The 27,319-nt window shown below is 40.7% G+C and overlaps 1 protein-coding gene across 2 annotated transcripts in view; it reads right to left on the reverse strand.

The window, feature by feature from the left end:
- LRP6 (LDL receptor related protein 6) overlaps window positions 1–26,792 on the reverse strand; it is a 114,229-nt gene extending 87,437 nt beyond the window's left edge. For both annotated transcript variants that reach the window (XM_088537361.1, XM_088537360.1), the window contains exons 1-2: window positions 26,667–26,792; window positions 11,892–12,285 (exon numbers count right to left, since the gene is read on the reverse strand). In XM_088537361.1, coding sequence (XP_088393487.1) covers window positions 11,892–12,285; window positions 26,667–26,721 — 449 coding nt within the window. In that variant the 5' untranslated portion in view covers window positions 26,722–26,792. The remainder of the gene's footprint in view (window positions 1–11,891; window positions 12,286–26,666) is intronic.
- Between the last annotated feature and the right edge of the window lie 527 nt (window positions 26,793–27,319).

Here is a 27,319-nt window from a genome sequence, read left to right on the forward strand (position 1 = left end):
ACCTGACATATAGTTAAATAGGGCAGACAGTCATCCCTCACACCATTTTAAATATGGTTTTAATCTTTTCTCATGTAACAGAAAAATAAACATATTAAGTTTACTTGTATCTTTATACAAATAAACATGTGAACAATATCCCTTCTGAAGGGAATTAACTTGAAGTTAATACTGATATAATACTGAAGTTACTAAAACAAGAGCACCTAAGTCCTGCTGCAGGTAAAGAGAACCATTTCAGTGTGGACACATGATACATACCCCTAATCATCATTGTGCAAATGCACTGTTCTTACCTAACCCTCATACTCAATACTAGTATGACAAAACAGCTATTAATACTATGAATTTGTCTTTCTTAGCCTCATGATCTCTCACAACAAGGAACTTGAAAACAAAAAAGCAACAACAAAAACAACAACAAAAGCAGGTAATCACATGGCAGATCCTTGGAATCTTATTTAAGATGTTTTGGAAAACAGAAATTCAGGAGAAAAAAAGCTACAACACCATAGGATATATTTAACATTTGCATTACATCTGCTCCCTCAAAAAAAGTAAAAGAAAAGCAAACTTGGAAACCTGAGCACTTTAGTCTGGAAAGTGGATAATGTACACCGGACATGCAATTTTAAGAAAAGACTATCACCTTCTTGCACTTTCCAAGAAGCACTTGAAAAGATACATTTACTTACACAACCCTTTTTAAGGCAGCTTTACTGACTTCAGAAGCTTTACAACCATTTCCAGAATATTTCCAATTTTTCAATAAACATATTTCACATATAACATTATTTATATATATATTATATATATATAAATTATATATAAAAATTTATATATATATTTATATATATAAATATATATATAATATATATATTTATATTTATATAAAAATTTATATATATATAAATTATATATATATAAAATTCTGGATTTACTTTCTAGCTAACTGGCTCTGCAAATTCTTCCATTTGCAGAAAAGATTTGTTCTCATTTGAGCTGGCAATTGGGAATTTGGAGATGACAATCACCAAACTCAGGCTTGGCACTAGCAATAGAAGAGTCCTTGTGCCAAGTCCTTCAGGATCAGAAGCCCAAGATTAGATTTCTTAATCTGCAGTATAACAGGCAGCACTCAAAGCAAAGTTTAAATATGAAGTAACTACTATGGATGACCTTCTACCTAATTTCAAAAATGTTTTCTTTAAGCCTGTTTAATTTTTCAGGATTGTTTTCATTCTTTTGTCTGTTTTTAAACATAGAATTTCTGCTACTCTGTCAAATAGCCACCACTATGACATTTTATTTCTCACTTTCTAGAAGTTATTTCTCACAGTATGCACCACTTTGTGAAAACAGGATCATACGAAGTCTTTTCCCATCTTTTAACCACCCAGAAATATTAACAAATACCTCCGTCTCTTAGCTACAGATCTAAACACCGATATATATATTCAGAGTCCTGCGAAACATTAGGTAAATTTTTTGTTTTCGATGAGTAGCCCTGTTAAGATCAGAACAGCCACATGCAACATATTCAAGATAAATCCTGGAAGCTGGAAGACTTAACACCCAAACAGAAACAATTCTTTTTCTGCAAACTCCATCCAGTTTTCAGTAGGACAGCTTCTGTAACAGATTGTAGGCACTTCCTACTTGTAAATCTTCCAATAGATGCAGCATTTACACCGGTGACCTCAGCAGATACTTATATAGGCAAAGTGCACACGCAGCCATATGCATTGCTGCCAGAATCAAGCTAGACGACCAGACTGTGAAGGCTCCAAAGAAACCTAAGAAAGAGTAGTGGGGAAAGATGCACAAATATGGTGGACTATGTCACAAACTTATACTTCAAGTTTTCACCTGAGGTTACATCTTTCCAGGTTGCCACCCATTACAAAATTATCCAAGAGAACTTTTAAAATGTGCTCATGAAAGAGATGGGCGAGGTGCTTTGGGACATTTTACAAACAGTACATGTGTAGGAAAATAGGCAGTCACTCTCTTTTTTGTGTGCATTTTGGAGAGTCATAGAGGAACGAATCCCTTCACAGCCACCAATGAGAAATTCAGCTAGAAGATTTCAACTTTAGATTACTTGCAGTTGTTTGCACAGGGTCAGGCTTCAAAAGCAGAAGAGTGACAGAGACAAAGAACTTAAATAGGAACCAGAGCTCAGAAATCTTGGTCTTTCCACTCTGTTCAAGGGGTGGCCCTTTGGCATCTAAAATCCTATTCTCACTGAAGAAAATGGGAAGACTTCTGTCACATTATGAAGTACTTGTACAGCCCTTGGAAACCATGAAGCCTATCAAAACTCAAAAATCCCTGAGCCTCTCTCCCAGTGATTGCTTGGCTCCAGTTCAGGTATGTCCTGCTGGACATTTAAAAGCTTATGCAAAAAAATCTGCTATTCTTTTCTGCCCTAGATTTTCCTTTTTAGCCTTCATTAGCTCAATAGCTATGCAAGATCAGCACCCATTTTTTGGGAAGCAAGCAACAGGAGAAGCCGTAACAGGCACCACCATGGAAATGGGCCATGGTTTAAAGGATATCTGCTCCAGAACTGGAAACTCGGGACTGGAAGCAAAGAGCTGCCCTCTGTTTCAGCTACCAACATGACCATCCTTCAGCTATATAAACAGTGGGCAAAACGCTCAGGTTACATGAACCAATGAAATTTTAATGAAGCTAAAACAAATACGCAAAATAAAGGATTGTCTCATTTCTGATTTGAAATAGAACATTTTTATGCAAGACAATGATTCTCCTCTAGTTTAAGTAACAAATTTCTGTCAAACCTCAAGAACACATTGTACCTTCATGCTTTCATAGCATGAGGCTCCTTAAATCCAAATTTGGTTTGTAGCTATAAATTGTTGATTAGGACTCTATATAATTTATTTAATACTAAAGCGTTTAGTGGTTACGAACAGTGATCAGACCTTCACTAAAAACAGATCTCTGGTTTCACTATTGGCTACGCAGCCAAGCAGCGAGGAGCCTGCCAGCCCAGCACCGAGTGCTGGCTGGAGCGTCGCCTTTGCAAACCCTTCTCCCCCACCAAACCACTACAGTTTTATGTATGTCTGGGGGCCAGTAGAGGTTCTCAGTCAGAATCTCCCAAGATCATTTCTGGCCACAATAAGCACATTATTAAATAGTGTTTTAAACAGTGTCAGACCAGCACGATAAAACAACTAATTGTTTAATGAAGAAAACAGATTAAAAAAATCAACACATAAACCCCTTGCTTTCTACACAGTTAGAACAGCATTTGGGTGTGCTCCTATATAATCTGGTAAAGCAGCAGTTCACCACTTAATTAAAATTTTTAAGAAAATTTAGGCTAGGTTTTCACTAATTGAGGAAATTGGTAACAAACATAAGTACTATATAAAAATACTTTGCCATACACATATGAACACACAACAAATGTGCACACACCTCTGGATCTTCACGAACTACTTGAGCTCCACTATTAAACATTTTTGTAGGAAGAAGTACGTGCGTTTTATTTTGCACATCTGAAAGTCCTCATTTAGGATCTTCTTACACTGCAGTCAGCAGGAATCAGCAGAAGCTTTATTAAATCACATATGTCCTATGTTTCTTTCTCTAAATTTTTACCTCAGCCAAACTTATATGTACATCTCATTTTGGAGAGAATTTTTACAAAGTAGGTACACAAGAAAAATGTATGCTGAAAATGATAATTAAAAAGCACATGTCTTATTTGAGCATACTCAGGAGATCATCCACTCTTTAAACTGAAAGGATAGCACTAAAGTATAAAACTGTATTTTATGCCAAATAAATGTATTTTTGGCAAGAGAACCCTCAAGAGCTAAAAAATAAGTTTACACACACATTTGTTTAGAAAAAAGCCCTCTGACTTCAGTGCTGTTAGTTACATAATCTCCTATCTTTATGATTTCTTCCTTGAAAGGACAGAGAAAATTTAATACAAGTAATACTTCATGCTGAAACATGGACTTAAGATGCAGAAGGGAGAAGCAACAAGACTCCCATGAGAAATGAAAGCATAACGTGCCTGTTAGACAACCTTGGGGAAAGAAAGGAGGGGGGTAAGAGACGGACTCAGAATGGATGTTGATAATTTTGAAGAGCATTAAAAGTATTTAATTAAAAAATATTGAAGTCCAGAAAATATATTACCATTCTTTATATTACTCCTCATCAATCCAAGGAAAAAATATTTCCATGTTTATGGTTTTGGTGTGGGTTTTTTTAATGTTTCATAAGGTACAATTAGCATGTTTTAAGCATAAGATACAATTAACTATACCCAGACACCGCAAATAGTATTACATATACATTCTCACCCACACATATGCATTTAAAGCACACCATTTAAAAACTAGAGTATTGTCGTGGAACAGCATCACCAGTCCATCTGAGGTCCATCAGCTCCCCTAGGGATTTAAATAAATAAATAAACAAACAAACAAACAAAAAAACTAACTACTGTGTTGTTATGGAACACCTACAAATACCAAAGGTTTTGAAAGCAGCTTAAAAGGGGCATCCACTACTGAAGTGGACAGACTGGAAACTTACCGTGTAGGCTACAACAGAGACTGATAAACAGAGGTAAAAATAATTTTCTCCAGCTATCAGGCAGAAATCAAAAGCACCCATGCTTGCTTTGCTCAGCTCCTTCTCAGGTCTTTCACACAGACCCTAAAGCAGTAGAACTGAACCACTTGGCCTATAGATCCAGCTATAAGCCTGGCATACTGACTGTAACTTTTGAGACATCTCCTATCCTGGGGTCACCATACAGATGCCATAAATCCTTGTTTACATATCTTATTAGGACTATTTAAAATTTATGTCCCCAGAGGTCCTCTTTTCTTAATAGTTGCATTTGAAATAGTATCTGGCCCATATCCTCTGTACGGTATATTATACTGCTACCTCTTATCAGAGCATTTTATAGAGACGACTGTATAGAAATATTCTCCATAGAAGTAGTCTCATTTTTTCCAGAAACATGGCCAAGATGGCTCTTCTACAGACTTTTATTTATTATGCATGTTAAATATGCTGATCTTTCACATAGTCAAGTGCTACGATTTTTTTTAAATGAAGAATCTACACTTGAAAGAATGTGAGCAGTCTCTTCTAACATACACCAACAAGCGAATATACCAGCTATTTGCAAATAGTGATAAATCCATCCTTTCCATCAGCAAAATAACCCTAAAGAACTTCCACCAAAGGAACAAAATGCTTCCCCCAAGGAACAAATATCACTTTCCTCTACATTTTCTACAATACATATTGAAAAATTGGCTTAGAAACACATTTTAGTCTCCCAAAAAAGAATGTTACCATCTTTAAAAGAGAATAAAACAAAAATCCAAAAAGCTTTATCGCGATATTAAATGAAGAAACATCTTTTCATTTAAGAATGAAGAATCCCCTTTTTTCTAGCACTCGTCCTTCCACCGCCACACCTCTGCATAAAACAAGAAACCACTACATTCCTCCTCTGTGCTTTATATATTTTTGCTGTATGCTATAGACGTGCTCACTGAATGTATAACACAGTGGCCAATATTTTGCAGCAAGAACTTTTGAGTATAAGCTCAGCTTATGGCAAAACGTGTTTTTACCAGCAAAGCTTATTTATAAAGGGAAGAGGAGCAGCAGCAGGATGAACGAGGAAAGTTTAAAATACCTTGGAACGAGCTGCATCAGCAAAAGCAGAGAGCTGCCAATAATGTTCCCCTTATTGGGCCAGACGTAGGTCTGGTTTTAGCACGCACTCTCCGTAAGACTCATCAGTGTTTCCAGAAAGCTCTAAAATGGCCAGCCTTGAAGTAGTAAATAAACTACAAGACTACAAACAAACCTCTCCTTTAAGGTGAAATTTAAAAATAAATTTCTTACAGCAGTTTCCAATTATTAAGCTGAGCCAGTTCCAATTATTTTACAGGGCAACCTAAAGCTCTCTCTCCCCTAAAAGAGAGAAATCTAAAATGTGATGGATTCTAAATCACTGATTTCCTGATAAAGATCTCTGAGTTAGAAAAGTAATATTTTGGAGGGGGAAGGGAGATTATTTCCTTGTTTTGCTGCCTCTCCTCAGAAAGAGGATGGATGTTCTTTAAAAAACCACTGTACTACAACAATATTACTACTCTTCAGCAAAAAGATAGAACAAATTACATTCCAGGTACAGTAAATTGATTTGGCCCCCTCTTGACTTGCTATTAGGTTATTAAAAATTCTCTCAGAGTATTTTTAAAACAAGTTCACATACCTTTAAAAAATTAGCATGTTAACCAGTAATGGTTACCAGAAAATTAAAATCATATTTTAAAATATAGCTTCCCGTCTTCACTCCAACTTGCATTCAAAATGTTGTTAGTACAAACTTGTTTGTTCATAAAGCTTTTTAAAACATGTCTTCATAGTCTAGACGTGGATGCTAGTTATAATTGCAACAACTGAAAATGCAGATGCAGAAGCATGCCCGGAGACTCATCACCAGAAGCTATTCTCCAAGACCAGAAATTACTCCCTCAGTTTAAATACTTAGTTCTAGCTTACTAAATAATACTGCAGGTAAACATCTTAAGTATGCACCTTATTTATTTCAAAACAAATACTTATCTCTGTTACCATTGCAGCAGTGAGTTACACATTAAGGGACAGGCTGGCTGATCCTCTTCGAAAGTGTCTGTAGCAACAGTCAACAGGCTATCATGCAACAGACCACATTAACACGCCTCGAAGGAAAAGCCCCACAACCCAACAAAGTGGAAATAAAGAAAAGAGCAGACTTGGTGTTTTGACAGAGAAACTCTCCACGGCACTTCAAGATGTTACAAATTTACTCAAAGTGAAGTTGGAGAAAGGAAAGCAGAGCCCCTAGCTGATCCAGTCTGCAGGTCTTGCTCGCTAGCCCAAGCACTGAAAGAAGGTAAAGGGGTAAAAGAAGGGTATTTTCCAACTTGCCTAGAGGTAAAAACATCCAGAATTTTAAGGTTGACAAGTCTATAAGAAGCATATTCCTTTTCTAAAGGTCCATTCTGTGCATTTGAGTTTGATTCCTAACAAGCCAGTCTCTCCTATCTCCTCCCACAAGGAGGAAATTTGATAAAATGTCTTAAAAGTGAGGAAAGTAACATAGTGAATGCATTCCTGTGAGTTCCTGGCAACCTGGAGCAGCAGACTGAGGATAGACAGTTAATGGCAGTAAACCAGCACAGCAAGATTTACAAGAGCGGTCACCTCTCCGAGCCTTGGCACTGCTTTAAGTATGTGGGTTTCTGGTTACTTTCTGATTACCTTCCTTCTCCTCCTTCAGACAGGAGGAGAGACAAGAAGAAAGCAATGAGCTTTTGGAGCTGTGCAAAATAACAGCACCTTCACTACATGGCATCTCCCCACACAGAAATATTCTAACGACAGGCTGGAGAACAGCACTTCAGAAAGACTTCAAACCAGGTGAAGCCTTGCAAAAGAATTCTTCAAAATGAACAGATATACCCAATGAAATTAAAAGCAAGTGAAACTCCAGAAGATACTACCAAATGCTTTATTACAGTATGCGAACAGCAGCCAATCTTCTTGGTCCCACAAGCCACAAAGGAAGATCTTCATATGACCAAGAGCAAAAATGCCTTTTATTTCAGAAGCAGAGAGGTCTGGGAATGTCTTGATCAGCCTAGGCAATCTCTTTTGAGTTATGTTCTCCTGCACCCGGACATTCAGATCACTCAAGCGTCCCTAGCTCCTCCTACCACTTGTGACAATAGGTTGCAATTTCGATCTTTAAGTGTCATGTGCAACTCAAAAGCCAGGGGAAGGCACTAGCAAAATCAGGACAACCTGTGCAACACTATTGCTACTTTTCGGGTTACCTTCATTAATTTTAAGTTATAACAAGCATGTTTTTGTTTAATATTCTAGCTGTTATCAGAATTTAGACTAGTTTTCTCCTCTCCAAACAACAAACGTCATTTGGTCTAGAAGAGACAGATCCGACAGCCTCGATATTCTAACAATAAAATGAATGCAAAAACTAATAAACCTATAGAACAGTGCAGTATTTGACAGCAACAATATCCACTGATAAATGGAGTTTGTTAATATGAAAACTAATCATATACAGCGATAAAGCTACATGTATGGTAGCCATGCATTTTGCAGGTTTAAAATCAGCTTGAAACTTGTACATGATTCATTGACTAACCTTAAGGAAAACCTCATTGCATAGGACAAGCCATATACGAAATGGTAAGGCCAGTGCCCTAATCTGCTGCCTGTGAAATATGTCAAGATCAGCAGGAGCCTCAGAAAACAACTTTCAGGCAGAAGCAATCAGCTTAAGGGAGCTAACAGGGCAAGAGGAGCCAGGAAGCAAAACCTCTTGTTACAAGCACTGTTAGAGCTTGCATGCAGGGTGCTACCTTATATAACACTGACTCATGTGCAAACACAAGAAAATCTTCACTGCAGACTTAGAAAAAACCTAGTAACTTTCATCATTTTAATGAACTTTTTACCAAAGATACTGTAACTTATATAAAAAGGAGAATAATCAATTATAATATTGTTTTATAACATGCACTACTCACCAATCAAGTTTCATGGAAACTGATGGTATACGATGTGCAGGTAAGGTCTGTACTATGACTGCAAGAATTCATTGTGTTTTACATATTTAAATGCCAGTTTCCATCTTGGGGGGGGGGGGAGGGAAGAAAAAATAAATATATACACAATATATATATGTGTGTATATTTGAATTCCCTGGAAAGTTTTTAAATGAAAAATAAAAGAAGTCTTTAGGCAAAGTGTCAAATCTGAAGAGCTTTCGAACATGCAAACTGTTTCATCCAGAAATTAACCTAGACCGTCATAAAAGTGTTGGAGCTCTTTGTACTCTAATTCTATTCATTAACTGAAAACCCTCTAACCTGAAAGCTTAACAAGAGTTTAACAATTAAGGTAACTCTATAGAGTGACTTCATTTAGAACAGGTCCTGAAAAGTACGCAATTAGTCAGCACTTCTAGGAGGCACTTAAAATTCCTTCTTGGGTTGAAGAACACATCTACAAGTGAGAGAAGTCAGTTCATTTTGATAGCAGTGCTTAACAAGAATGCTAAGCAAGTTTTTCTAAAAGGCTATTTGGAGCGTGAGGGGAATGTAATCGTGATAATAGAGTCTTTTCCCATAGAGATCTAAGGCTATTTTAATTAATAACCTCCTCCCCCTGCCCCAACCAAACAAAAAAAAACACTCCCCACCAAACAACAACAAGACTCCACCAAACAAAAAACTACCCCCCACGCAGAGCTTTACGGATTTACAATGTATATAGAAAGCTTTACTACTTCCTTGATTTTAAGTGAGCAATTTCTAAACTCACTGCTCCTATGCACATGTTGATCTGCTTCCTGCTTTTCCCTGGAAAAAGTTGGAAAGACAGAAGGCTGAAAGACTGAAACGCTGGTAAAACACTGGGTTTGACCTCTATGGAACACTGCCACAGAAATGCATCACTCATTACAGGATATTTGTGTTTGCTTAAATCATTTTTAAGTTTTATTTCACTGTAGTCATGCCCATGTTTTTAGCAACATAGATATGCCTAATAAATATACAGATGCACACTCGCACAAGACGCATGAGCACACTTCAGCTTTAAGTACTTTAAGTATCCTACTTTAGATAACTTTAATGACAAAAAAAGCTCTAATGAATATTGGAGTTTGTGGATAGTTACGATCTGAGTGTTAAATTTACTGCTACATCACTTCCTATGAATTGCAAGAGCATATAGATTTGTATCTGAAATAATCATCATCTGCAGACAAAGACAGACTAGACTCCAGGAAAAGGAGATGAGTTTTCATTTTAAGGTTTGGATTTTTCTGACTCTTCTTAGACCCCTTCCTACCACTGTCTGCCAGAGAACACTATGAAACCCAAATATATTTACACAGAAAAAAAAACATTGGCAAGAGGCACACATAAGAAAAGGTTTGGGATTTAAAAAAAAAAAAAAAAAAAAAAAAAAAACCCACTTATATCTCTGTGCTGATGCCATCTTGCCACCTATACTTCAAGCTTTGGAGAAAGTTCTGAAATGTAAACAGATTTATTAACAACACTGAAGTCTTCTACCATAAAATTGCATACAAAAGTTGCTACTTTCACAACAAGACAGAAAGCAGATATATTACTGTATTAGTTTCATCCCTTCCTGAAACATGCTCTACATTTAACAACTGAAAAATTATCTCTAGGAAGATTTAGAAAAAAGTATCTTCCAATCAAGTTTTTTTTGCAGCAAAAATATACATATATTTTACTCCCACTGCTCTAATTGATCATCAGAACAGAAAGAGTTACGAGTAGACTTTACCTTTGGTCTTTGAACTATTCCACTTTATTTTTTTTGCATTTTCTTCTTCATGCAAGCATTATGAAAAACTGTAAGCATCTGCACATTACTATGTCTGTTCAGAAAATAGAAACACTCTTCCCTAACTAAACAGAATTAGTGTCTCTCTGGTTACAAGCCAAAACGAAGGCATTTTGACTGTCTTTCTCCTTTCTTTTCTAGCTCTGTTTTAGAGTGGGATGGGTTCAAATTATAGCTTTTCTTGTATCCTTACATGGTTTTAGAATTTAATAAATATAAACCAAAACCAATGATAACAGTTTCAAGTAGTTAGGAAATGGAAAAAGACCAAGTCCATCCTCTTGCTATTTCCAAAATTGTCAATAAATGTCATTTTTCTTGTATATTGTCAAAGCCTTCTTGAAGCTGTGGAAGAAAACACTGATTTACAATATTTCTAGGAAGTTCAGGGAGGAAGCCATGTTTTATAAAGGACATTCTTCTCTTTGGGAAAAGATTCCAACACCCAAGTTCAACAAATTACAATATAAAGAAAAATATTAGGGTAGTAAAAAAAAAAAATCCAAACCATTAGGAGTGGAAAAAAAGCTTAACTGGGCAGCACAATAGATTCATTGACTTCCTTGCTCATGAAGAAAAGTAAGTAAGTTCTATACTACAGATAAAGTACCAGACAATTCTATACAGCATAAAAGGAACTGATCCCCTCAAAGTGGAAGGCGAATGGTATATCCTTTATCAGAGACGTCTACATATTGGGTGAACTCATGCTAGCCATTCAATAATATCAAATCACAATTGAATTTAGTACTTCTGGCAGCCACAGTGAGTCCTAGGAACGGACTAAAAAAGAGATTACTCAAAGTGAGTTACAAAGACTGAAGTAGGAGCTGGAAAGAATTAAATCCATTCTAGATCTGGTTAATTCTAAAGATGGAACATCAAAAAAGGAGAGACAGGAAAAAAAAAAAAAAAATCACACACAGTCCTCACAGGTGGACAGCAGAGTCCTTCAGTATGTTTTCTAATTAACTGCTAATACATGTCTCGCCATCAACATCACGCTCTGGTTTCTCACAGTTATGATGCTACTGAAGTAAAGCATAAACATCAACAGTAAACAAGGCCCCACCAACTTCACACACTCAACATAGCAGTGAGGGACAAGCTTGGTCAGCAGCAGGTAATGGCCTTTCAAGCAGGCTATGCCCATTTTCAAATTTGTTATCTCCGGCTCTGCATCATTTCCTCCCATACATTTTTGCATGTCTGATAAGTCCAGATTGTTTACAAATCAAAAAGAAAAATCTGAAGTGTAAATTATTTTCAAAACACACTCAAAGAAAAGGAAATAATGCAAAACAATTTAAGATACCTTTTATAACACTATAATTAATTATTTAGAATCATTTAACAAACAAGCAGCAGAGATTTTGGTACTTAAACAAACAAAAAAGTAATTTGCAAAGACTTACCCTCTTGCAGGATCTAAGGCAATTGCTCTGGGTTGATCCAATTCTTGCCAAAATAAAACTTTTCTCAGTGATCCATCTAAATTAGAAACTTCAATCCGATTTGTTTCAGAATCTGTCCAGTATAATTTCTCTCCCAGCCAGTCACACGCCAGCCCATCAGGTGACAAGAGCCCAGAAACTACCACATTTTGTACGCTCCCAGATTTATTGAACTCTGTTCGCTTAATGGCCTCTTCGCTTACATCACTCCAGTAGATCAAGCCCTGCGCGAACATGAAGTCCACTGCCGCCGCATCCTCCAAGCCGCCCACGACAACGGTCGCGTTCTCCCTGCCGTTCGTGGCGTCCACCAGGCGCAGATCGCGGCGGTTCGCATACAGCAGCAGCGGGGCGCCTTTAAAGGGGAGAAATCAGGGGTGGGGGTTAGACGGAGACATTAACACCGCGCCAATCAAGTACAACTTAGGGGCTGCCACAACACGACTGTGCAACTACTAAACTAAGAAATCAAAGAAAATGGGGGTATTTTGAAGTTTGACTGAAAGCCTTTAAGTGAGTGCTTTTCAACAGCGCTACAACTGAAGATGGTAACTTTGTAATGGGCAGCTCATTATTCTGGGCTGTGCATTATTAAAATAAGATTAAAAGGAAAAGGAAGAGAACAAAGAAAACAGAGGTTTGAAGGGCCCAAATGACTCTTTTCTGTATGCTTAAATAAGAGTCTGAAAGATGAAGGTAAAGCAGCTTTCTAAGCCTTCAGCGTTGGCCATCAGTGCAATGGTTTTTTGTTAGAATATAGTAATAAATGCCCAACAAACCTTCATAAAAACGTAATTCACATGAGGCTGCAAGAGACATTCTTGTATTGTTACTCTTTAAAGTCATACATCCTAGATATTTTTTATATAAAGCAAGAAAACACAAAATGCTCTACACAGCCCAAGATAAACAATATTTTATAAAGCATCACTATGAAGAGGTGGAGAAAAGGATAAAAGTACAAAGCTGGACAATGAGTTCTTTGAAACTCCCCCACTCTTGTGTTTAGCTCCCTAATGCAAAGCCTTTACGTTCACAGTCTTAGTCTGCTTTATCAATTTGCACACGCTGCAGTTTTCATATATAACATATATGAAGACTCACTCAATAAGATGACTAATATTAACCCTGAAAATACACCTTTAAAAATGTAATGTGCCTGTTAAACTCGCCTTAACTACCAGCAAGGTATAAGATCCTGAAAATTCCAGCCATGTTTCTACTTCAAAAAAGCGTGCGTGTGTGAGGGGTGGGTGGTTGTTTGTTTTTAAAAAGGAGAAAAAAAAAAACATCCCTTTAAAAATCACTGTCAAAACACATGCCTGTCTCTCACTGTGATTACATGGACACTACCGTGGTAAAGCCTAGCAGCAGCATCTAGACACACATTGCGACTGGCATGCCAAACGCTCACGTACCTATCACCACAGCAATTTAATAAAAGACTTCCAAATTTATTCACCACTACAGGTGGACTACAGGACATCCACTACAGGAGGGAAGCATGTCCTAACAGAAAGGTCCACATTTAGAGAACCAATAGGCTTTGCTGACAGAAAAGATACAGTTCTTATATGGGGGATTCGTAATGAAATTAAAAATACCATTGCACAATAAATACACACATTTTAAAAAAAAAAAAAAAAAAAAATCACAATTCTGAGATCAGACTACTACCCTACTTACTGGAAAGCTATTCAAAGACACTGCTGCATGCATACTAGGAAGTGCCAAAGACATTGCATACTCCTTAACCTACCTGCAGCTAAACAAGTGCTGCTATATGTGCTTGGAAGCCTTTCCCCTTGCCTTGGAAAATTAAACTGTTTAGCTTGCCTACTTTTAGAAACTCTGAATGTAAAGTGATCTATGATGATCATCTGACTTTCCATAGAAAGTTACCTTAGTAATTTAGGGGGCACGGGACATGGAGGGAGAGGGGACACATTGTTGCATTAAATTTATATCCTTAATGTGTAGAAAATTCTTGACTGTGCAAAAAACATCAGTTTAGAGAACCTATTTCCACAGAGAAGCAGTAGACCTCTAAATTATAGAGCAGGATCCTTTCATTAAATGGGTTTATTATCTTACTTTTTTAATGCCTTGCCTAACTTCCCGCCTCCTAAAGACTTAGGACATAGCACAGTAGAATTTCTTTAACTACATGTTGCTTAAAAAGAATGCGCATGTAGAGAAGAAAAGAAATCAGTAAGTTAAAGCAGTGTATATACATTAACCGCCCCCCCACAGATATGTAAGGTAACTGCCTCCTTTCAAAAATCCCCCATACAAGCGTAACCTGAAAAAGGCACCTACTAGCCACCTCAGTGTCACTGAGTGCAGCACAGGAAAGCGTGCAGCCATCTGGTAGAGCTCTCTCCAACAAGACAGCAAGCCCCGCATTAGGAACAAGGTAAGTGCAGGCACAGATGCGCGCTGCGTTATTACGTACAACATGCGGCCGAGCGCACCAGGATCTGCAGCACACGCCTGATGGGAACACCCAGCACATCGAGCGTCACCCCTGAGCGCGTGGACACTGCCAAGCCCAACACGAGCACCTCGCACAGGTTGTTCGCTCACACCAGAGCTCGCACCTAACTGTAGAAAACATCCGCCTCCAAGCGGTACGGGTCTTCAGCGGTGGCTTGGACACAGCCCAGCGAGGATGCAGCTGTGCGCAGACGCGTTCAGAGCCGCGGCTCACGGCACATTCGCGGGCCTGGTGGACGAGGACGTGAAGCTCTCCAATTTGTTGCGACATTCAGGAACCAAGCACGCAGCACCAAAATAATAAAAAACAGGTTTGTTCCCTTACCCTTTCCAACCGTTCCCAGAAATCACAAAGGCTTTAATAGCCAATGAAGCCAAATGACTGAAGCCAGCAGCACTGTTATCAAGTATCGTCTTTGCCACTTGCTTGAATCAAACAGAAGCATCTTTTTCCAAAAGGAAAATTGTTGCGGAAGACTGAGATACGTAGGACCCAAAATCCAAAGGACCTGAAAAGAATGGCTCTCAAATAACATCATGCACCACTCTAACCACCTGCAGGAAGGTATCCCAAAGACACTCCTTCAAAGCTAAGCACCTGTTTCACTTGAATTTCTGATAGGACCAGGAGATGCAGCCTTTTCCTCCCTTTTATGAAGCCAAAGCAGATCTCTCTATTCTCTTATATTTCTGTAGAGATCACAAACAATAACAACTGCATCAAATCGTAACACACTGAAAAGTATATCTACACTTTGAAAAATAAAAGAAAAATGTCTATCTTTAGCAGAAAAAGAAACCCCGAAATTATGAAACCCATAATGCATGTTCAAATATGCAGTTTATTCTTCCAATTACAAAGAGCTCAACTCAGATTAAGAGCTATGTTTAGCTATAAAAGTGTTCTCATTGTTCACATCAGCCAACAAGAATGTTTCCTTTGCAAACATAAGCAACAAGAAAAAAATTAAACATACTTCAACCACAAAAGTCTGTTGTTCGAGTCACAGAGCTTCCGTCACTGAACCCGCTTTTTAATGTAGCTAATCACATAGTGCTTTCCATATTCATATTGAGTCCTATCAGACTCAAAATTCAACCTTCGCCTTTTTGACCTACCTCTGCCTCTAGAGCTGCAAATCAAAATCTCACTCCTTACCACCTAATTTTACATCTTATACCAAGATACTGCTCTTAGCTAAAATCTTTTCTAATCTTTTTTCTTAGCTAAAAATCGTCTCCCTCCCCAGTACTGAAACATGCTAATCCCAAAGACAAGCAAGTCTTGCTTCCTTAAAACTTTAGTTTAGTCTCTTTTTGTACATCTTATTTGTAAACATCTAATACTAGATTTAAAAGGTTGCAGCCACGGGATTAAAAGGGATGATCCAACATAAAGAATAAAATCATTTCACCAGAACTAGAATAAAAAGAAAAGTTGAAAAATTAAAAGGCATCTTTAAACTGGCAGAATTTATCACACCCTTTTTGTAATGAGACTATCACAACCAGAGGCTTTTCCCACAAACTTGGTCCCTTCCACTTTCTGTGACACCTTTGGGTGCCATGAGGTCAGCGCTACCTACAACAGGCACTTTTTTTCTTTTTCTTTCGCCTCCGTCTCTCTCTTTCCCCTCCCCCACTCTTCTCTCCACTGAGCAGGAATTCAGACTGGTTGAGGCAATTCAGCATCTTTCCATTTTTTCCCCTCCCTTTTATCTTATTTCCAAACCCCGGCAGGGCAGTTCTACCCTTTGCTTAGTTAAGGGCCATTCCTCAAGCTGATTTGAAATCACTGCATCAGTGAAAGGTTCAACGGGGTTAGCGAGTCAAAGTCAAGAACGAGTCCAGCAAACTCCAAAACCAACATGAGGTGATCAGCAGGGAGCTGGAAAGGGGCAGCTCTCCCCCTTTTGCTGGCAGCCTGTTGGATCTGCTCAAGAAGCAACTGGAGCCACACACTGCTTTCTCCCCGGCTCCACCTTCAGCTGCACGTTCCTGACCTCTACTTTGCATGAGTGCTTGCTTGACACCACAGTGAGACAGTGCAGACAGCTACATTAGCAGAAAAAGAAGAAAGAAAGAAGAGAAAAGAAAAGTAGCTTTCAGTCAAACATCACCTAGAACCAGTTCATCACAACACAAGCAGTGATACACCAAGCAAAGGCAAGAAACAGTGGCTTGCTAACCTCTAATGGAGGAAGAGGAGCCACGAGAACAGAGGTGGCCAAGCTCATTTGTGCCAACATCTCCCAGTGTGGTCCAGCCACTAACATGGGGCCCAAGTGCTAAAAGTGACATCCTTGTGAAAGCCCATTCCACAAAACCCAGAGTCTGTTAAACTGGAAGACCACAGGCAGGTATTCACCAAGCTACAAACTCCCCCACTTTTCATCTGCTCATGAAGAACCTGGAGCAGTCAAAGGTGATTCAATATTGCCAAGTTTCCAACTATGCAGCAAACACAAGAACTAAAAAAGAGAAGATGCAGCACTGAAAACATGACACACCAACCTAGATAAGGCTCCATCAGTGCAAGGGATTTGCAAAATGCCTTGGTGGGGTAACATGCACCTACATCCAGCCCCCAAGGTAAGGAGGACAGGTGAACAGGGATAGATGAACCAAAAAAAAAGACAAGACCATTAATTATAAAATTATAACCTCTGCACAACTGTTCTTTACAGAAAAACCTTTTATATCCCACAGCCCACAGAAAGCCTGCACAAGAACATCGCAGGGAGCAGGGGGGACCAACACACCACTATCAGCTGACACATGGGCTCTGTCCAGATCAGCGGAGAAGACTTTTCACTCCGCAGGTTTCAAATTCCTTCAGCATTGCTCATGATAAGGAATTTTGTCTATTTGTCCTCTGTGAATGCCTGTGTTTTGTTCCTTAATTTAGAAGAATAAGGAAGAAGGGATTTGTACAGGGTTTTAAGTTTTGGCTCCTGTCCGCAATGTGGGGGTGCAAAAAGACTGCAATAAGAACTAGAATCATCGTCATCTTCCTCTGGAGAAACACAAACGAAGGCAGCGTCTGTAATGAAGCAGGGCTGTTGTGGATGGCTGAGGCAACACCAGGAATAAGAGTCCGGGAGATTATTGTATTGATCAGAAGATTTCACATTGCAATGAAAGACAAAACAAAAGCTTCCCCAAAAGGCAGAGACCCAGGACCAAGAGACATAGAGAGGGATGGTTCATATTTTCAAACTCACACACCAAAAAAAAAAAAAAAAAACACACCACCTTCAGGAATGACATGGGTGTTTCAGTTCAGCAAGCAGCAGGCCAGAGTTTTTGCACCGAGTGCTCTGCCACAACTTCCCCGTCTCTTCCATATAATTTTTAATCAGGTAGAATAACGAACAGCAGCAGCACTGACATCAGCCCCCATTACACCTTCACTAGGGAGAGCTCTCCTCTATCTGAACTTCTCTGTTCTCACAAATACACTCGCAGGACACAGCAGGCAACCTGGACTTTAGCAATTAAGCAGGAAGCAGCCCAAGCTTGTCATGGAGGACCCTTCCTCTTTAGCTAACCTAAAGAACTTTCCACAATCTAAAGCTGTTCGGATGATAATAGCAAAGTCTGCAGGGATGGTCAGGATTGACAGGGAATGACATAAGTCAAAACATCAGTGAAAAAGCAGAGGCACCAAGCAGCAGCAATGGTATGTAGATTACGTGCTCAGACTCTACTGTTAGTTTGCAGAACTTTGACCAGCCAGGAGCTGTAGAAAATCCAGGCATCCTCCCAGACTAACCGATACAAGGGCAGTAAATCACCTTGCAGAATAATGGAAAAAAAAAATCCTTTCCTAAAAGACCAGAAGGGTGCAAGTCAAGAAAATGAGAGAAAAAAAAAATTGCACATGTGAAGGATAGAAGTGCCAGGTGTGGGCACGCGAAGCCCACGGGGCTGGCAGAACAGGGCAGCCAAAGCACGCCACATACCCCAGCGCACTCAGGCAAGGGACCTCCTGAGCAGCAGGCATCACCTTGATCGGCAACACAGCCATCCAGCCACCGTAGGCCACCTCCTAACTGCTGTAGCAAGTCTCCATGCACAGCAGCACATTCACAACGCCTTACAGAGAGAGGCCACTCCATTCGCGTTTCCCTGACACTGACTCTCCTGCCTGAAATTCTCCCCATTGCACCCTCGTGGAGATAAGAGGCACCACACTGACAGGCAGTTGACATCTTTGTAACAGTCTGCTGAACCTCTCTTGCTGACTGCTATCTAGCTTGAGCAGAGAGGTATGCTACATGGATAGGCTCTGCACCACCATCCACAACACTATTCCCTTACTATCTCACTACTTGCATGAGGGCTTCACAAAGCAGAAGGAAAACAGAGGTGACCTGCCAGCAGAACAGCACACTTTACTGGGACAGTAACAGACCCTGCAAAGTGGGAAGGCTCATAGGCATATGTGACCAGGTACCACCATGATCCATATTTTTGCCTACAAAAATCTCAGCATTAGATTTTCCACTTCCTCAAGTGTCCTCTTAACCTTCCTTCAAGTCGGTCTTCCCAGTCTCTCCAAAGGTGGTCAGAACTATGCACAGTCCTGTAGATGAAGATCACCTATTCTATGTACATTGGCAGTAATACTTCCCTAGTTTTACTAGAAGCACCTATGTTTTAGTCTGGACAGATCATTTAACAACAAAGATAGCATGCAACTTCAAAGCATCTCCTTTGCTGGCAAGTTGTGTTCCTGACACTTCCCCTGAGCTCTCACTTCTGCTCATGCACAATTGGTTTGCTATTCCACACCACTTTGTGTTCTACATGTGTACAGCACCAACATTTTGCAATCCAAACATGAAGTCATGATGACATAAGGCAACCTCCCCTTCACACCTTCAACACCATGATTTCTTATGGAGCTCAAATGGAGTTCATGTCCTTTCCCTGAATAGTGCACAGGGGCACAGTTTTGTGATGCTGTGTCAGAGGTAACCCAGTACCCAAAGCCTGGGTACTGCTCACACCCTGACAAGCTGCAATAGGGAGGCTATGAAGTTTGTTCCTAGGCTTCCTAGGACAGTCACTGTAAGGACTGCCCGAATGTCTGAGCCCAGAATGGTTAGGAGCGTTTGCCCTCAGCTGTCCCTGCCAGCTCACCTCCTTCTGCAGCTGAGGGACTCCAACTGTGCTGACAGACAAGACATGAGAATAGGCCCAGTCACTGTATCTTCACGGAAAAGAAAAGCAGTTCAGTTTGTTCTGATTGTTGCTTTTTAGAGCACAAAGAATTATTCAGAAATTGTTAGGAAACATGAACTCAGAATTTAGCCCAGAGGATCCCAACTGAAGGGCTAAGTGACCCCACATTCACTCCAAAAAAAAAAAAAAAAAAAAAAAAAAAAAACACCACACACACCAAAAAACACCACACACACACATACTGTCAGCACATGGACTGACCAGCTGTGACATTATGGTGCAAGTTTTGTTTTTTATTATTTTGAAGCAGCAGTAGTGCCTCAGAAGCGCATCACATTTTCATCCCCACTTCATTTTTCCCCTCCCTCCCAAATACCAGATGAGCTGCCCAATGATTTCTTTGCAGCATACTTTCCAGATCAAGCCCAGTGAACAGCATCTTTTTGAGTTGACCCATTACAACTACTGAGAATCAAGAAAGTTCTACCTCCTACTAGTGAAAAAATAGTTCCATACAAATTCATGGTTTCCTTGTATAGCAACATAGCTGTCCTCGAAACACAGGGCAACTATCAACAGCTTTGCACACTGAACTAGAAAAATCATTTACATAAAACAGAAACAAAGTGCTTGAAGTACAAGCTTAAAACCAAACTTTCCATCAGCCAAAGGTATTTGTTTAAAATTGTTTTGAAAACTGAGTCTTAAGATGATTTACTATAAGTTAATCTAATAAATGCTATTTCCAGGCCAAAGGGTAAGGAAAAAGGTACACACCTACTTCAAGAATTTAGAAGATCACTACACATTTGTTTTTGCTTTGGGACTTCTTTTTACTTTGGAAATGCTGTTGTTCCTGCATTATTTTTAATCAAAGACATTTATACTCCAGCCTCATTAATGACATAGCTTTAAAAGGCTTATATGACACACAGTAAAACATGAAAAATGCACATAAACTCACACATGATCCTTTGAAAAGTGTGAATGACAGTTTCTTTCAAATCAAATATAACCTGATTTAGTAATTAAAATTAAACTCTTAATGATTTTATGAACTTCACTAATATCTATATTAGAAAGTCTAACTGTTGTTTTTTGAATTAATATTTCCACCGGATTTTCCAGATGAACATAATAGAAGCTAATACAAGGTCTAAAAATTATTTTCTCCTATTCTTCTCCCATTACTAATTTTAATACCCCTACTCTTTCTCTATTAATCCATGTCAACACAAAATAATTCTTGGATTTCTGCAGCAAAGAGCTAATGTTTTAATTAAGACTAATGATACAAGTGCAAGCATTTGATTCATTGCTTTGACAGAACAATTAAAGAAAAAGAATCTGAAATTCTAAGACACCTTATGCTTCTGTTACTTTTATCGCAACCTTAACTTCCAGAATTACAGCAAACATTCTCTGTCTAGAAACCTGGAATTTGATAACAGAGAAGAGAATGTTTATTATTGATAAGTTTGCTAAGCATAAAGAGTTATGTATGAAGTACATTTTCCCTCTGGGAACAGGCTGAGGGAAAAAAAAATAAGGACAAATATAAAGGAGAAAAGTATAATTCTGTGTCGGACTAGGGACCGAAAACAAGTGATTTTTGATTAAGCAAAATTATGTCGCTACCTGATTAAGATTTTCTGTCTCGGATATTACTTTTCAGAGCTGACATCAAGGGCTCACACATGGCCCTCAAACAGAATTATAATTATAATTCCATTTCTGCCATGTTGATTATATCACAAAGGAGTAACTCCATTTAGTAATGTGATCCTGTAACAAGATACTTAAGAAATCTGCACAAATGTTGCCATTTTCCATCTCTGTTTATATTAAAAACATTTGTTATTGTTCTCTCCATATAAATAATGAGAAATAGCATCAAGCCCAAAAAGCATTTCATCTTTTGAACTGATATGTTTCTCTTTCTCTAAATACTTTGTTTCACAACAACAAAAGTTACTAACCAAACTAATGTTTTTAAACTACACTTTGAATAGTACGATCTTAAAAGTATATCATTAATCAAATAGAAGAAGATATAACAATATTCACATTCTATTCATAAACTGGTAGGTTTGACTGCATTTCGAAGCTGGTGGGAGACTATGCCAATTGCACCGAAATAGAAATGCCTCTAGCCAGTAAATCACAAAAACTAGGGGGGGAAATAGACTTTCATAACCAACACAGGCAAACATGATGGTAAGAAGCAACAGCTCTGACAAAATAATTTCTACAGCATCACTGTATTCGACCAAATTCTACTCATGTGAGGCAAACAGTGCACCTTGCCACAATGTGAATCTCTCTTCATAAAAGAAATACAGTAAAAGAATATGTGGACAGCTAAATGAAGTCTCTTCAAGTTTGTAAGTCTGTCTGCCAACTATAAATAGGAAAAAGCTATTTAATATTTAGGGTGTCAATACCCAGCCTTTATGCAAAAGGCATTAAAGATGCAATGTTTTCTCTTTCCAAGCCTTGGACAATTGCATTTCAAAAGAATCATGCAGCTTTTTTGTTTACAGTGGTGTATATTTTGGAACTCTGGTCAGACTGCACAAGTGAGGCATAAGTTGTATAAACAAAAGTTGTTATTAGAGGAGAATTAATGTATTTGACCTAATAAAGTCAGTCACGAGCAATTACCCACTAGTAGGACCTTCACTACAATGACTCAGAAAAACTGTAAGCAGTCACTGCCTGCCATTGTATACATCATGTTCCCATATCAGCAATCAACATTTGTGAACTACAGCCTTTCAATGGCTAAACTGCAAGGGGACAAGCCAGTTGCTTTACATTAATATGAGCAAAAAAATATTATTGATATTTGCAAGAACTTGTAATAATTCCTTACTCACATAAATTCTTCACCAGCAGCAATTGCTTTCAACGCAGCACTTTAGCAAGCAAGCCTCCCTCCAGTCAAGCAGGTGAAGAGCAAGGGTCTCCCAGGAGGAGCAGAGAGCTCTGCCAGGCACAGAGAGGGGACCCAGCAGCAGCTCAGCCACGAGCAGCAGCATGCAGCAAAGCTGCAGTAACAGCTGCATTTCAGGTGACTCTCCAGAGTGACACATGCTCGCCCCATCCTACAACGAAGCAGACTCTTGATGAAGCCACCAGGAAAGCAACCCTACTAGCAAGCATCCTCCAGGAAATTAACGAGGCCAAAAATGCTGGGGACAAAGAACACAGTGTTTAACTCTGAAGACTGGCAGAGGAGATGGAATGGTGACAGATCAGATGAGAGCCGCTTCTTCCCATTTTCTTCCCCTACCCATTCCCCAAGAAAAAAAAAAAAAAAAAAAAAAAGGGGGGGGGGGGAGAGAGAGAGACCTGCTTGATTTCAAACTAAAAAGTAAACTTCATATTATGTGCACTACAGCAGTTATTTTTTTTGAAACTGGCATTTTTGAGACGCGACATCATGAAGGTGGATTACAAATGTACAAAGGAATCAGATTTCTCCAGTTCCCAAAGACAGACAGTTTAAAAGGCTCCTCTGCACTAGTTCCTGCCCTACCTTCCTGCAAAAAACCCTCTTTCTTAACCCATCCTGAAAATTCCAGGCAAATCCCCTTGTTATCTGTGACTCAGGGAAAACAGATGGTAATCAATTCACAGGGGAAAAATGAAATCTGAATAAGATTAACACCCCTTTAAGCAGTATTTCTGTAAAACATTATGAACATAAGCAGCTTTTCAGCCGGATAACTTTAAAAAACTCCAACTGAAGGATATAAGGAGCCCATCACCTTTATATACGTGTGTTTAGAGATCTGCAGCTCCATTCCATATACCCACAGTTTCCACATACCTTCAGAACATCTTTCCATAAATGCTACTTCACCTTATTCACATCCCCCAGACACATCAAACACTATCAAGCCTTCTGATATCCTAATTTTTTAAAAAGAAAAAAAATACTTATTGTTTAGTCAATCTGATGACAGTGAAACTACAGAGACAAATGGAAAACCTATGAAAGTACTTGTGGATTTAATTAAAGCACCTTAGATCACACTAATCTTAGATAACTTATGGAGAGACAGAAGAGGAAGAAATGAATTAGCAATCATGTAGATTGTGAGTAGAAACAGAAATACAAATAAAACATGGTTGATTCGAGGTTGGGTAGAAAACACACCATGATTACAAAAAGAATATTTGCATGTCTCATTGCTAATACTCAAGTATTATATAGCAGAAAAATACGCACAAACACTTCAGGCTGCTTACAACTTAGCAAATCTCGACCATTAAGTGCTTCTAAGCTACCTACAAACCAGTCCTCGTCTAAAAGGACAAAAAAGGGAAAGACAGTCTGTTTACTGAAAGCAAGTTAATGAAAGCAACAAATTACAGCAAACTTCTGAGCACTTGAGGGGCTGAGAAGAGCCCCTTAAATGCCCATACCAAGTGGGCATTTTCACTTCTTCAAAAACTGACCTTAAGCCCAGAGATCTGCAACATTCAGTTCCTCTGCACAAATATAATTTGTAAGATTCTATTCAAACAACTTCACACACTCTTTGCATGATCAGCATTTCAAAACAAAACAAAGCTGCACTCACATCCTGACTGGAGAGTTCTTTCTGGAAGAAAAGTAAACCATGAACACTTGCAAAAGAAAAAAACATCTATTTATCATGTATTTTTAAAAAAATGAAACCTCAGCTTCCCACTTACAAAGTATCGGGCAGATAGGATGTCACAGCTCTGGCCTCTCTGCAGCCGTCAGTTATTCAGCGAGATCCCGACAGGACTCACAGCTGCCACGACGAGCACAGCAGAGCAGCCAGGAAGCAGGACAAGCTTTCTCCCACATGCCCTGTTTGGAGGGGAAGAAACCTCTATCCCCAACGTCAGACCATGGCTAAGAGAGCGCTAGAGATGCCAGACTGTGACGATGGCCTGGCGGTTCCTGGGAAGTGACCCCTTTTCTTCCAGCAACCGGAATCCGAAAGAAATTACAGAGCCTTCCCAGCAGGCTGCAGTGACATTAACCTTCTGGCCCTCACAAATCCAGGTATCTGCCCTGAAAGTGGCTATACAGTCTGGCTCACCATCCTTGGACTGCTTTCGTAGAAAGGTGCCCTATGCTGCGCATCTGTCTCTGCACAGCAACTGCCTGGTACTTCTCCACATCCCTATAAGCTTACAGGACACTGCACTTCCAGGTTATCCATTTTAATCCTTTCCAGATTGGTAAACACATCTATCACCACTTCCTTACCCTACTGATCATAGTTACTGTGCACCTCTGTCCATTTGCTTTTTCTAAGTCAGCGACAACAGGGAGGCTCTTTTCTAAGCAGTGGATGCTGCAATCCACAGATACACGCGATGACATTTTCTGGGTTTCAGTCTCCAAAACCTTGGCTTGCCGCTTCCCAACTCTTCATAACACTCAACTCACAAACTAAATAGTGAACTTGGTAACTATACCGCTACTTTAGTGTATGGATTTATTCATACTCATGCTGGTGCTGCCTTTGCCTCATTAAGGAGCTGCTGACACCTCTTACAAGGCAAACTTCTTTAAACCAATTCTGCTGGTATAGATGTTGTTAGGGAGGATTGCAGGCAATAAAATTTGATTTCTGTTTCTTCAGAGTTCAGCTGTTCCTGCAGTTTATTATCTACCTAGAATAGGTAGATATAAATTATATAGATGGATATAGGTAAATAGATTATTATCACATCACAAATAGAAGAGGGAGATTTCAGGCAGCTTACCAAGCAACACGAGTGCAGGAACTCGTGGAGCTGTCATTTGAACTTAAGCTTAAGGTGGTTCACCAAGCTGGAGCCAGGTGAACGTTTTATCAAGAACGAGAACAGTCGCTATACAAGAAAATGAACTAATCGGAACACTGATTTCTCCATGGTCCAGAACCAACCAAATTTTTCAAAAATTGGTCTTCACTGTCACAGGAGGACTACAAAATATTACACAGCCTATTTAAATAAGTGTACTTGAATCTTTGCAAACAGGATACAATATGGCAAACAGATGCATAGGGGAAAAGAGGGGGGAAAAAAAGTTATGGAAAGGAAAAAATATATATTTTCTAGAGACCTAAGCAACTGGCTATAGACCAGCTCCTTCAACTCAAACTACCTTCCCTCCAGCTTTCAAAACAGACTGTTGGCAGTGACAGACTAATTTTTTAAATCAAAAGGTGACTGTTTTCTGCAAGTATTAACAGTTAATAATCTCCCCCATCTGGTGTGAAATAAAAACATACAAATAAACTGCAAAACGATGGATGCAAACACCACGGCCACTTTCACCCCAAGAGCAGCAAACAAAAGAGAACCGGACGCTGCTCTCAAGTTTACTCGCGGCACCAGAACAAACGCTCCCGTTTTTCCGCAGGGATCCCCCCCGCCGCAGCGGCGGCCGTGCCCGAGCGGGGCAGGGGCAGCAGCGCGCGCGGGGCTCCCCGTAGGGGGACGCGGCGGCACCAACTTCCCGCAGGCCCCGCGCTGCCGAGCGGGGCCGCTCACCGCGGCGGCGTTCAGCGCAGTACTGCCTTTTTTTTTTTTTTTTTTTTTTTTTTTAATAATAGCAATAATGAAATAAACAGACGGACTTCCCCACTTGGCTGGGGGGCGGGGTGCAGTAGGGCTCCCCGCAGGGAGAAAAGAACTAAAAGGAGAGAAGATAAATAACGAAGTAGGGTCTTTCCCCGGCAGGCAGGGGGAGAGCTGCTCCCCGGCGACGGGGGCGACCTCGGCGGGCGGACAGGCAGAGCACGAGCCCCCGGGCGCGGGGGGCTGTTTCGGGGGGCTCTTGGGGGCAGTCTGCGGGTGGCGAGGCCAAGGGCGCCCGCGAGGCGATGGCGCCGGGGCCGCCGCGGCGCAAGGCCGGGCCGGGGCGGCGGCGCAGGGCGCCCGTGGCGGCCGCCGGGGCCTTTCCCGGCTGGCTCCGCACAACATGGCCCCTCGCAACAGCCCCGTCAACTTTTCCTGCCCGCCCCTTCCCTCCCTCTCTCCCTCCTCCCCCCCGCCCGCCGCCCCGCTCACCTCTCATGAGGGAACAAAAACTGCAGGCGAGCAGGCTGCGCAGGACGGCGCCCATCTTCCCTCGCTCCCCTCTCACCGGCGGCGCGGCGGCGGAGGAGGAGGAGGAGAGCGGCAGCCCCGCCGCGGCCAGTTCATACTTTCGAGCAGGCAGCGGGGAGCGGGAGGAGAGGGGGAGCGGGGAAGGGCAACGGCGCAAACCGTCCTGCGCCGCCGCCTAGCAGGCCGGCTGCCCCGCCGCGCTGCTGCTGCTGCTGCTCCTGCTGCCGCCGCTGCTGCCGCGGCCGCTTCCCTCCATGCCGGCCCGGCCGCCGCCGCCTCGCCGCGAGCGCCGCCGCCGCCGCTCCCCCATGCAGCGCCGCGCCCCGCCCCGCGCGCACAGGCGCACGGATACCGGCCGCCCCCGCGCCGCCCCGCGGCCGCGCCGCCCCGCCCCGCGCCCCTCCCCCGACGCGCCTCCCGCCCGCAGCATTTCTCCTCCCCTTCATCTTTTTCTATTTTCTTTTTTTTTCCTTTCTTTCTTTTTTTTTTTTCTATTTTTTTTCTTCCCGTGTGCGATGCGGCTCTCGCAACAACAACCCCGGCGCCGGGAGGGACGGCACTACTTTCAGGCGCGGAGCGGCGGCAGGACAAAGGGCCCCGCCGCCGCCCTGCGG

The sequence above is a fragment of the Tinamus guttatus genome, unplaced genomic scaffold, assembly GCF_059628265.1.
Source record: "Tinamus guttatus ecotype Peru unplaced genomic scaffold, ASM5962826v1 Tinamus_guttatus_pri_ptg000749l, whole genome shotgun sequence".
In the NCBI taxonomy this organism is placed as follows: Eukaryota; Metazoa; Chordata; class Aves; order Tinamiformes; family Tinamidae; genus Tinamus; species Tinamus guttatus.